Source organism: Hippopotamus amphibius, chromosome 2 (genome assembly GCF_030028045.1).
Source record: "Hippopotamus amphibius kiboko isolate mHipAmp2 chromosome 2, mHipAmp2.hap2, whole genome shotgun sequence".
In the NCBI taxonomy this organism is placed as follows: Eukaryota; Metazoa; Chordata; class Mammalia; order Artiodactyla; family Hippopotamidae; genus Hippopotamus; species Hippopotamus amphibius.
Genome location: NC_080187.1, coordinates 174645456 through 174658592, shown reverse-complemented (window position 1 = coordinate 174658592; position 13137 = coordinate 174645456). Strand labels below are relative to the sequence as shown.

Here is a 13137-nt window from a genome sequence, read left to right as displayed (position 1 = left end):
TCTCTGACCAGGAATTGAACCCGTGTCCCCTGCATTGGCAGGTGGATTCTTAACCACTGTGCTACCAGGGAAGCCCCCAGAAGACTTTTTAATATTTTCTCTTTATTTTTAATGTTCTTAAATTTCAGAATAATGTACATATATTTTCTTTAATTGTTCTGGCCATTCAGTGAGCTCTTTAAATCTGGAAGCTCGTGGCTTTTAGTTCTGGGAAATTTTATTGCATTTCTTTGATAACTTTGTCCCCCTACATTTTCTCATTTTCTTAGTAGAATTTTGGATCTTCCAAATTGATCATCTAATTTTATCACTTTCCTCCTATAATTCTACCTCTGTTTTTTCTTTCTTTTTGGGGGAGGGGTGGGGGTAGAGAGGGGAGGTTTCCTTAATTTTATCTTCCAGTCATTGACTAGGTATTTATTTTAAGTTTCTAAAAGCTGTTTCTTATTCTCTATTCCCCACATTCCACCTCACTCCCCACTTTAAAAAAAAAAAAAAATCCTGTCCTTACATCATAGGAGATAAGATAGAAGTTTATTTCTCACTTGTGTAAAATGAGTTCAGAGGTGGGCAGTCCAGGGCTGAGGCCACGTGATCAGGATCAGGGATCCAAACTCCCATCCTGGCTTCCTGTCCCCCTTGTGCCTGTCTTCCATCCTTTCAGTTGCCTCACGGTCCTTAATAGCAGCTGCAGGAAGGAAGAATACCTCCCAGATTTCTCACAAAACAGTGGGCAGAACTCAATCACGGGGCCAAACCTAGCTAAAATAGAGACTGGAAAACATAGGCTAATTTATTTGAGGCTGCATCAGTCCCATGTGAAAATGAGGAGGAAGAGGGGAATGGATGTTGAGACAGGCACATTGAGTTGAACCTTCCTCAAAACCTATCAAATGTCTAGACGGCCCTAAAAAAAAATGTCTCCTAGAATTCTTCCAGCTGGGGAGTGGTGGGAGCACATTTATCTTGGCATTTGGCAGAACAGCTTCCAACGCAGATTGTAAGGCTTCCTTTATATCAGTGGTTGAAGCATTTTCTTAAAGGGCCACATGGTAAATGGTTTAGACTTTGTGGGCCAAATAGTCTCTGTCACAACTCTTCAACTCTATCATTGTAGTTGGGAAGTCGCCACAGATAGCGTGTAAACAGACAGCTGTGTTCAATAAAACTTTATGAAAACAGGCAGCCGGCTCACAGGGCCAAGTTTGCCAACATCTGCTTTACATCAATGTTTTACATATACCGTTTGTGAAAGTCTTAGTGCCCAAATAGCAACAGTATATGATTCTTTGCTCTTTTCCCACTTACCCTTAATACAGTGATAGACCTGGACCCAGTGGAGCAAAAAGACCGAAGGCAGTTTCTGTTCGCCATGCTGACTGGACAAGATCCTGAGCAAGGACAGTGAGCATCTGCTTCCCACTTTGAAAGACAGGAGATGGCCCACAGGAATTCAGGAGTTTGAGTCTGGTTTTGTGCTGATATGGAATACTTTAATAACTTCTTTCATATTAATATACTCCTAATGAATCCCATCTACTTGAGTGGAATTTATATTTGTGACTGACCACCTGATAAATTATATAATCTCATAGGATTAATTCATTCCTCACCCATGCCAGCTCCTGATAAGCGCTTTTTGGTTTTTTTTTTTTAGGCAGCAATTTACTTGAATACTTAGTGCCCCCTACAGAAAGGATGAAACACCTTGACACTTTAGGATAACTTGATTCATTTCTCGCAAACCTAGTACCATTGCTAGCTTACCAAATATTATACCTTTATAGTAGCACTTTTATATTTTGACTTAAAAATGATTTCTCTACAGGAATACTTTGAAGTAAATTCTGGGTCTACTCTAAGTTTTAAGAAAGCCAATTATTATTCCTATAATCTGAGAAGCCCTCCTTTTAGAGGTTCCAGATGAAGTGCATGGGATATACACAGACTAAAAAATTTCTCATTGTTTAGCTGAATTTTGAAAATCAAATTTAAGTAGACGTCTGGTTTTTTTTATTTGTTTTTGGCAAAATCTGGCAACCCTACCTCCTTTTCATGTGTGTGGGTAAGAAGTAGTATGGGACTGGTATTCTAATCTATTACTTTTCTAAAAGCCCAATAAATTTATTTACTTTGCATTTACTTTGTCTCCAGTTAGTCCTAAAAAGAACTGAAAAAGGACCCAGTTGAAATAAACCGTGAATCTGACTTCAGTATCACTGTGGGCTTAGATATTAGCTTACTGGTAACTTTTGGAAATGGAAAGAGATTTGGTTGTTTCCCTTCTATGTTAATGTTAAACTTAGCTTTTTCTTTTCTCCTCTCAGCATTCCTACAACTCTCTTCCTTTATTCCCTTACAGTGGTCAACGTTTTCTTTTCTTTTTGTGATCCTCTACTCAATTTTAGATTTCAGTTGATTTTACCTTTGATTTTCTTTCTGCGGTATGAGAGAGTGGATAGAACATTGCCTTTGTAATCACACAGACTTGGTTTTGAGTCCTGACTTTTCCACTTACTAGCTGTATGATGTTTGAGATATTACTTAATTTGAAGGCTCTGTTGAGGATGATATTGAAATAGCATGATTTACCTGACACACTTGGTACTCTGCACAACACGTGGTAATGCGAGTTACCATCCATTTCCTGGGAAAACTGGGGTGGAGGAGTCAGCATTATCCCTTTGCATTGATGAAGTTCTCAGTACTGATACAGAAACATAATCACAAATGAGTATCGCTTAATGGCTATGAATGTGTCACTTTCAGGATTTCTTCTTTTCAGCTTAATCATGTGTAGCTGTGATTTTATTTTTTATTTTTATTTTTTAAATTATTTATTTATTGGCTGTGTTGGGTCTTTGTTGCCGCATGCAAGTTTTTCCTAGTTGTGGCCAGCAGGGTCTATACTCTTCATTGCGATGCACGGGCTTCTCACTGCAGTGGCTTCTCTTGTTGCAGAGCATGGGCTCTAGGCGCTTGGGCTTCAGTAGTTGCCGCACATGGGCTCAGTAGATGTGGCACATGGGCTTAGTTGCATGTGGGATCTTCCCGGATCAGGGATCAAACCTGTGTCCCCTGCATTGGCAGGCAGATTCTTAACCACTGTGCCACCAGAATGTCCCAGTAGCTGTGATTTTAAATGCTTGAATTTTTGGTCTTATTCTCACTCCCTTAGAATCCTCTATTAGCCACCAATATTTGCTTTTAAAAAATTAATGGGAATATGAAATGTCCAGAATAGACAAATCCAGAGAGACAGAAAGTAGATTAGTGGTCATGAGAACTGAGGGAGAGGAGTGGGGCGTGACTGCTTAATAGGTACAGATTTCTTTTTGTGGTAATGGACAAGATCTGAGATTGTGGTGATGGTTGCACAACATTGTGATTATACTAAAAAACACTGAATTGTACACATTACAATGGTTAAAACAGTGAATTTATGTAAATTTTACCTCAAAAAATTTAATAGGTATCAATTTCTGGAATTCAGTATCATTCTTTGCTAGACTAAGTCAAGGTAATAATACAATCAGTCTTCTGTATCTGCAGGTTCCACATCCATGGATTCAACTAATGGTGGGTGAAAAAGATTTGAAAAAACAATTCTAGGAAGTTCCAAAAAGCAAAATTTAACTTTGCTATGTACTGGCAACTGTTTACCTAACATTTACGTTGTATTTACAACTATTTACATAGCATCTACACTGTATTAGGTATTGTAAGTAATCTAGAGATGATTTAAAGTATATTCAAATCCTATATGCAAATCCTACATCATTTTTTTATTTAAGGGATTTGAGCATCCGTGGATTTTGGTACACGAGGTGGGTCCTGTAATTGCTGTTAACCGCTCACTGCTTGAGAGGAACTGTGCTGTGTTCTTTACAGTGTCATCTTCCAAGACTTACAACTCTAAGGAATACACTTTTTTTTTTTCCAGGTCTTTTTTCTTTTTAATAGTCTTTATTTTTATTTATTTATTTATTTATTTATTGGCTGTGTTGGGTCCTTGTTGCTGCACACGGGATTTCTCTAGTTGCAGCGAGCAGGGGCTACTCTGTTGCAGTGGGCAGGCTTCTCATTGCAGTGGCTTCTTTTGTTGTGGAACATGGGCTCTAGCGCGTGGGCTTCAGTAGTTGTGGCACACAGGCTCAATGGTTGTGGCTCACAGGCTCTAGAGTACAGGCTCAGTAGTTGTGGCAACACAGGCTTTGTTGCTCCGCAGCATGTGGGATCTTCCCAGAGCAGGGATTGAACCCATGTCCCCTGCATTAGCAGGCAGATTCTTAACCACTGCACCACCTAGGAAGTCCAGGAATATACTTTTTATATTCATTTTGCAATTCTGTATTCCTTCTGTTTCGTTTACTCTGCTCAGGCTTGGTATAAAACTTTTAGTTAGAAATGTAAAACCTCTTCTAACTTCCAGCAAACTGTAAACCATTTTACAAGGAATTATATATCTCAACAGTTTTGAGACAACTTGATCAACTACTTCACCTCAAATCTTAGTTCCCTCCAGGCCTGTTAACTTTAATTTATACTGATTTCTCATTCTTTTGCCTTTGTAGTCTTATAAAATGGAGGAAAGGAGAAAGTGTTTCAGGGAATACAATGTATATTTTATGATTACTTTTATCTTTTTTTTTTTTTAAAGCCTAAGGGTATCAGCAGTACTGAGTTTAATGGATTTTTTTCCCCTTTAGTTTAAAGTTTACAGTGGTAAGTGATCCTCTGGATGAGGAAAAGAAAGAATGTCAAGAAGTAGGCTATGCATATCTGAAACTGTGGCAGATCCTGGAATCAGGAAGAGATATCCTAGAACAAGAATTAGACAGTGAGTAATACATTTTTGTGCTCCTCTGGTCCACTTATGTCTAACAAAATGATCCTAATAATACTTTTTCTGTTTTACCTTTAGTACATAATTACTACTACAAAGTTGATGAGACAATCTGGATTGAAATCCCTACAGCTGTATTTATTTCTAGATAAAGTATGAATGTAGTCAGTTGTATATCTTAGCCGATATACCTCCTGACAACTAGAATCTATTATAAATCTCCAGTGTTTGGTAGGGAAATTTTGAAAAGACACATGGTTTTAATTTTAATCAAATTTAGACTTTCTGACCTCCCTTACTGACTCTGTTCTAAAAACTGTGTACCCTGTGTTTCCTCTTACCCATCCAGAATGGTCATCCTGGATTCTAACCTCTTCACTCCCAACATTTCAATCATAAAATTCTATTAATTTTACCTTAAGTTCTGAATCTGTCCCCACCTCCACTGTTAAAACTTCAGAACCCTTCTTTTCTCTCCTAATTACTACAAAAGCCTCATAACTACCTTCCCTGAATCTACTCATGCCCCCTTAGAATATATTCCCCAAAGAATGGACTCTTCTAGAACCCCAATAAAAAACGTCATTTCTAGTATCTTCAGTTAAAACCACATTCCTTACAAGACAAATGGCCTGTTATGATCTGGTCTCCGCTTATCACTACAGCTTCACTTCTGCCATTTCATAGTTTTCCAAATGTCCTATCTTCTTGGCACGTGCTTTACATGCTTAGACTCTTTTACTTTTTGTAGAGTAAGGGATGGTCTCCAGAAAGCCTTTTCTGATTCCTCCATTCTGGATTAGGTGCCACATCTATGTGCCCCCAAAGCACCCTGAGTTTTGATCACAACACCTACCATATTATACTATAATGACTGTATGTTTTCCATCGTCTTCCACCAGATTGAGTCCTGCTAAAATGAGGTGATAACTTTATTTAGTATCTCCAGCACCTAACATGGAAAATAGCAGGCATTTAAGTGTTTTTCAATTGGACAACACTGCTGACATGTTTCTTTCTCCTTTCCCAACAGTTGTTAGCCCTGATGAACAGGCTACCCGCATAGGAAGGCTGAAGGTGTCCCTTCAAGCTGCTGCTGCCCTCCATGCTATTTACAAGGAGATGACTGGACATCTGTTTTGTGATGGAACAAGTGCTAGTGCATTCTAAACCCCAAGGGAGCCACAGTAAAAAGTCTTATAAAGTAACTTGCTCTACCATTATTTGGTTTATTGTGATGTCTCAACCTAATGATGAAAGCTTAGAATGATGATAGTTTGTGATACTAGCTGGATGAAGGGAATTATTCTCTATTTTCTAATGCCTTAGTACTTTACCAGGCAAGAAGCAGGCTAGCTTTCAGGAACTGAAAAAGAACTGTCAGGGAAGGTGAATTTACAAAAACAAAACAACAACAACAAAAAAAACCACAGTTTATTTACCTTTTAGTTCTTCCAAAATTGAAAATATCAAGTCCTACTGCTAAGGAGAAAAATAACAAACAAACAAACAAACAAAATCCAAGACCCCTCCCCCCCCCTTCTCTTAAAGTCACAGAACACAAAAGGAACTGCAGTGGGACAGGTGGGTGTAGAGAGCCAGGAGGGAGAGGGTGGCAAGATAAACTCCCCAAATACTTAAAAAGGTGTTCAACAGAAACTGTGATAAATACAGGACAATGCAAGACAAGTAAAAATAAGGAGCAGCAGTGACGAGAGGCTGTGTTGTAGATGTGGCCTCCCTTCCTCTTCTCTTTCCTCATGAGGGTATTCTAGGCCCAAGGCATGACTTGCCCCTTCCAGATCTAAATGTTGACTCCTTTGAGCCTCCTTCTAGATTTCACTAGAAGCAACACATGAGGCACAGCCATTCTCCCTCATATATCAGAAAAGAAACAGTGGTAATTTTGCTTCTACCATTGTACCATGGGTGAATTTATAAGGAAGATGAAACCGAGCCAGGGAGTATCATCACTGCTTCTTATGTCTTCCAAGGCAGCAGAAATACTTCTGCTTAGGCAAGAAAGCAGGAAAACTCAGACGGAGGTATCAGCCCGATCAGCCTCACTAGCTCAAGTTGTATGGCTTACACCATTAGCAAATTCCAAGAACCTTTTCTTGAGTACTGCAAAGATGGAACTTAAAGAGATGTGAGGAAGGTCATGGCAGTAGGGTAGCATGGAGGATCAAATCTGCTGGTCAAGAACCATGGTACAGGTAGGTAAGGGTCACCTGGTACCAATGTCTTGGAAATACAGCTTTGAGACATCAAAGAACAAGATGTCAGAAGCCAACGATGTCCTGGCAGAAGGTGACAGGAAGAGAGAGGAATGAAACGGTATTTATTAACAGCGGAAGCCTCTGCCCTTCTTCAAGAACACCTCCTCCCTTGCCATCTGGATGGGGCCATTGGCACGTGTCCTGGTGGGCCTGGAATTCCCCGAGTAGATTGGTCCACACAAATGGCCCCCTAAACCCATAAACACAAATGGCAAAACTTCAAAAGAAAAAAGGAAAAATACAGTTCTATGCCATGTAAAATTTTCAGGGGTTGGCTGGAGGAAGAATGAAGCTGAGGGCCAAAGTTCCGAAGTTACTTCCTCTTTTTCTTGGGAGGCGCAGAGCTGTGTCTGGAACCTCGGTTAGAGGCTCGGCCTGAACTGTGCACAGATGCCTTCCTCTTCCGGCTCATACTTCGACTCTGTTCTTCTTCTTCCTCGTAGCGACTCTCACGGTCGGCTAAACAAAAGAACGTGGCACTGGTTAGCTAGACGTTAGCTTCAGGTATCTAACACTGTTGGACATGGCATGAAATAATACAGAGAATGTACTCTGGAGTCAGACTTAAGTTTAATCTTCATTCAGTTGCTTACTAGTTGCATGATCTTGGGCAAGTACTTAACCTTTCTGAGCCCTGGCTTATTTATAAAATGGAAAACTGTTTTAGGATTAAAGGTAATTTATGCAAAGGACCTATCACAATACTTGGGATACAGCACAGTAGTATTTCCTTTTCATCTTTAACTTACATTTGGCATTTGGTTTCAGACTAATTAAAACTAGTACTACAAAAACATTCCTAACCTGGAAGAGGCCCAGAAAGCTAGGCTATTATAGGACTGAGATCTGGAAACTGAACAGCTTAATTTTGGAGCCTTACAAGACTATCATGGCTAAGGTCCCACCAGGGGGTTGAGCAGATGAAAAAAGCATTCGAGTCGGCAGAGTCTTGCCACCCGGAGAGTATGGACGCTCTCCAGACCTCATTTTCTCCTCTGGTCAATGAGGCTGTAGCTGTGGCGCCACATCAGTTTTAGGTGGTTCTTTTGTTACTCTTATTAGGCAAACAGTATCTCAAAATACTGAAATTTGTTCCTCAAAAAAATAAAACAACAAAACAACAGCAAAAAATTTACCTTTTCGGGCTTCTTCCTCCAGTTCATCCCAATCCTTCCCACTCTCTTCTTCACTGCCCAATGATTCCTTGGAATAATCTGGAATGACATTGATTAAGCATTATTTATTAGACAGGAAGGGAATGGAATGATAAAATTCTCCCTTCTAAAGCCTCCAGAAATGCTATTAGGCTAAGAAGTCATAAGCACTTTTCCCCATGAACACCAACCCGACTCTTCAGCTTCTGAGGAATAATCTTCATCACTGTCTTCCTCCTCTTCTTCATAGTCATCTTCTGAAGGGTTAAAAGTCTCATCTTCGATTTCAGACTCGGAATCCCCTTCCTCAGCATCACTCCCCTGGTGAGTTAGAGGGAGCATAATACTATATATTGGGTGTTTTTTTTAAAAAAACATTTATTTTTAGTAACTTAATGAATTAATTCAACCCACTTAGCACACCAGCATTATTTCTATTTTATATGACAAAATGAAACAAAAAAAAAAACCAAAACCCAAGTGACCAAGAGATAAAAAGACTTAAATAAAATTACTATAAGGTACAGTAATTAGATACTCTAAATATCTAATTCATATTTCATAAAGATTCACTTCATCCTTCTTTACCCAGGAAAATTAATCACAGACATACTCTTGGCAATAATGCATTATGCAGAGGCAGGAGGACCATTATTTAGAAAACAATCTTTGCACGCTGACCTGAAGAATTTTTTCCCAATACTAAGAGATTCACTGAAGGAACAGTTTTTGTAATCTCAAATCTTGTCACTGGCTACCAATGCCCAATTAATTTATCATTTACCTGTAAAACTAATTTGGAGAAACAATACCAAGTTGTGTTCAGAGCGTCTCACATTTGATCTGGTCGCTTATGTACGACTTCTGTGTCATTCTCCTAACTGCCCAAATGATAACGTGCAACACTACGTACCAAAAAGAAACCCCACACTCACGCACCTCACCCTCAGGCTCCAGGAAAGACCAGCCACCTTGTTCAAAGAAGCCCTCAGGGTCATCAACAATGGTCTTCATAATTTTAGTCCAGTTGAGGGACTGTACTCCTTCTGTGTACTTTAGGTCACAAGAACTGAGAAAAATAACATTACAAAGTCAAAATGAATTCTCCATACTTAGAACATCCTGTGTTACCTTGGTCATTAGCGTGTCTTTAGAGCAGATACCCTTTTCATATGTGGGAGCAGGTATTCTTTGTACTATGCCTCCAGAACATACCCCAATGGCTGATGTCTAGTCTCCCAGAGCACAAGCCCTCACGACAGAGCTCTATTTTATTTTTTTTTAGTACTTAAAGTGCCTTGTGTTAAGAAACTCTCAAATGACATTTATCCACTTCTACTGAGGAGAAAAAATAAAAGTGGCTGGGAAAGAAAAGAAAAGTAAAATACAACAGTAAGGATGACAACAAGAAACCTTCAGCATAAAACCTGTCTGAGAGACCAGCATAATCCATCATGGGCACAATCATATACACTGAAATTTCTGTTTCTAGTCATGATGGGAGTGACAAGGACTAGATGTACCTTTCCACCTTAAACAATCAGAAAACTGAAAAAACAATATGGAACAACAGTTTTCAAACATTGGATAAAAAGCAGCACAGGACTAAAATTCATACAGAACTACAAAATGGAATGAACCAGCACCGGGAATGGTAAATATGTGAGTAAATATAAAAGACTTTCTCCTCCTCGTTTTGTAAATTAAAGGATAGCTGTTTCAAAGCTGAAATAATGACAATAAATTATGGAATTCATAGCATATTAGATGTAAAATGTATGATAAGAACAGCAGAAAGTATAGAAGAAGAGAAATGGAAGAATAAGAACCTTCTAACCGATGTGGTGTATTATCTGAATGCAGACTGCGATAAGTTAAAGATGTATATGTAAACCTTAGAGTAATCTTTATAAAAGGAAAACAAAGAGGTGTAGCTAATCAGAGCACTTGAGATAATCATAAAGAATCATAAAATTAATCTAAAAGAAGGCTTAAAAAGAGGAGAAAAGCAACAAAAAACAGATGGAAAAAGAATAGCAAGATGGTAGATTTAAACCCAGCCATATTGATAATTATATTAAATGTAAATAGCCCGGGACTTCCCTGGTGGCACAGTGGTTAAGAATCCACATGCTGGGGCTTCCTAGGTGACGCAGTGGTTGGGAATCCGCCTGCCAATGTAGGAGACATAGGTTTGATCCCTACTCCAGGAAGATCCCACATGCCTTGGAGCAACTAAGCCCGTGCACCACAACTATTGAGCCTGCGCTTTAGAGTCCGTGAGCCACAACTACTGAGCTCATGTGCTGCAACTACTGAAGCCCACGCGCCTAGAGCCTGTGCTCCGCAACAAGAGAAGCCATGGCAATGAGGAAACCGCACACCACAACAAAGGGTAGCCCCCGCTCACCGCAACTAAAGAAAGCCCGCGCACAGTAAAAAGAACCAACAGTCCCTCCCATCAGGAAGCACACAGATTAACTGGGGCAGAAGGGTGAATAAGTTACCTGGAAGACAGAATGGTGAAAATCACTGATGCAGAAAAGAATAAAGAAAAAAGAATGAAAAGAACTGAAGACAGCCTAAGATACCGCTGGGACAATGTTAAACGCACCAACATTCACATTATACGGGTCCCAGAAGGAGAAGAGAGAGAGAAAGGACCCGAGAAAATATTGGAAGAGATTGTAGTTGAAAACTTCCCTAACATGAGAAAGGAAATAGCTACCCAAGTCCAGGAAGTGTAGAGTCCCAGGCAGGATAAACACACCAAGACATATAGTAGTCAAGCTGACAAAAATTAAAGACAGAAATGTTATTAAAAGCAACAAGGGAAAAATGACAAATAACACACAAGGGAACCCCCATAAGGTTAACAGCTGATTTCCCAGCAGAAACTCTGCAAACCAGATGGGAGTGGCATGATATGTTTAAAGTGTTGAAAGGGAAGAACCTACAACCAAGAATACTCTACCCAGCAAGGATCTCATTCAGATTTGATGGAGAAATCAAAAGCTTTCCAGACAAGCAACAGCTAAGAGAATTCAGCACCACCAAACCAGCCCTACAACAAATGCTAAAGGGAATTCTCTAAGCGGGAAACATAAGAGAAGAAAAGGACCTGCAAAAACAACAACAAAACAATTAAGAAAATGGTAATAGGAACATACATATTAATAATTACCTTGAATGTAAATGGACTACATGCACCAACCAAAAGACACAGACTGGCTGAATGGATACAAAAACAAGACCCATATATATGCTATCTACAAGAGACCCACTTCAGACCTAGGGACACATACAGATGGAAAGTGAGGGGATGGAAAAAGATATTCCATGCAAATGGAAATCAAAAGAAAGCTGGAGTAGCGACACTCATATCAGATAAAATAGACTTTAAAATAAAAAATGTTACAAGAGACAAGAAAGGACATTACATAAAGATCAAGGGATCCATCCAAGAAGAGGAGATAACAATTATAAATATATATGCACCCAATGTAGGAGCACCTCAATACATAAGGCAAATGCTAACAACTATGAAAGAGGAAATACAGGGCAGAAATAGAAACACAGAGCCCATGCTCTGCAACAAGAGAAGCCTCCACAATGAGGAGCCCACGCACCACAATGAAGAGTAGCCCTTACTCTCTAGCAACTAGAGAAAGCCCGTGTGCAGCAACGAAGACTCAATGCAGCCAATAAATAAATAAATAAGTTAATAAATTTATTTATTAAAAACAAACATTTCATGAAAAATTTACACTTTTGGTCTTTAAAAGACATTTTAAGGAAATGAGAAGGCATAGAAACTACTGGAAGAAAATATATGCAAAACCTATATTCAATGAGGGAGTTGTATCCAGCCTAAAAAATTTTTAGTAATAAGACAAGATTTTTAGCATTGGCAAAAAACATGAATATACTTCATCAAAAGCATAGAATGACACATAAGCGTAAGAAAAGATGCTCAAAATCATCAGTAATCTTGGAAATGCAAACTGAAACCACAATGAGAGAGTCACCCACCACAATAGCTAATAATGAAAAGACTGACAACACCAAGTGCTGATGAGGATGTGGACAACTCTCACATGCTGTAGGTTTTCCAGAAACTCTGGCAAAGATTTGGTAGTTTCCTATAATGTTAAACATACGCTTAACCATTAACCATGTGACACCTCAATCCCACTCTTAGGTCATTTATCCAAGAGAAATGAAAACATATGTCCATACAAAGACCTGTTCATAACGTTTATAGCAGATTCATAAGAGCCCCCACCAAAGGAAACAATCTAAATGTCTATTAACTGGTAGATGGGCAAATAAAGTATGGACTCTCCATACAATGGAATACTTTTCAGTAATAAAAGGAATCTAGTAATAATGGGCAGAACTTGAATAAATTTCAAAAGCATTATGCCAAGTGAAAGATGAAAGATAAAAAAGGTTACATACTTGTATGATTCCATTTATGTGAAATTCTAGACGAAGCAAAATATATAGTGACAAAAATCAGTGATAGGGTTGAAGGGAAGGGACTGACCATAAAGGGGTATGAGGAACTTTTGGGAACATTCTATAAATCTATATATATATCTATATTCCAATTATGATGGTAGATACAGGACTATATAAGTTTGTTGGAAATCAAATCATACACTTAAATTGATGAAATTTTATTACATATAAACCGTACCTCAATAAAGCTGATTTTAAAAAAGTCATACAAATTTATAAATATTTGTGATACTATTACCACTTACCTGCATATATTTCTTAGGGAAATCCTCATGGAAACCATAAACTTGTATCCTTCCCACAGTCTATTTCTAAGCGCTCTCAACCCGTTTCT

General features: G+C 38.8%; 2 protein-coding genes across 3 annotated transcripts in view; one reads left to right on the top strand and one right to left on the bottom strand.

Moving 5' to 3' along the window:
• RPGRIP1 (RPGR interacting protein 1) overlaps positions 1–6067 on the top strand; it is a 70135-nt gene extending 64068 nt beyond the window's left edge. The window contains 3 exon segments of the mRNA XM_057721278.1: positions 1320–1404; positions 4710–4840; positions 5880–6067. Of these exon segments, the coding sequence (XP_057577261.1) occupies positions 1320–1404; positions 4710–4840; positions 5880–6016 (353 nt within the window). The 3' untranslated portion in view covers positions 6017–6067.
• Positions 6068–6240: 173 nt separating this feature from the next.
• The window catches only part of SUPT16H (SPT16 homolog, facilitates chromatin remodeling subunit), a 38960-nt gene continuing 32063 nt past the window's right edge, over positions 6241–13137 (bottom strand). The window contains exons 23-26 of one of the 2 annotated variants that reach the window (XM_057721276.1): positions 9219–9348; positions 8471–8600; positions 8262–8339; positions 6241–7584 (exon numbers count right to left, since the gene is read on the bottom strand). In XM_057721276.1, the coding sequence (XP_057577259.1) occupies positions 7439–7584; positions 8262–8339; positions 8471–8600; positions 9219–9348 (484 nt within the window). In that variant the 3' untranslated portion in view covers positions 6241–7438. The remainder of the gene's footprint in view (positions 7585–8261; positions 8340–8470; positions 8601–9218; positions 9349–13137) is intronic. The other variant, XM_057721277.1, reaches the window with a different exon arrangement.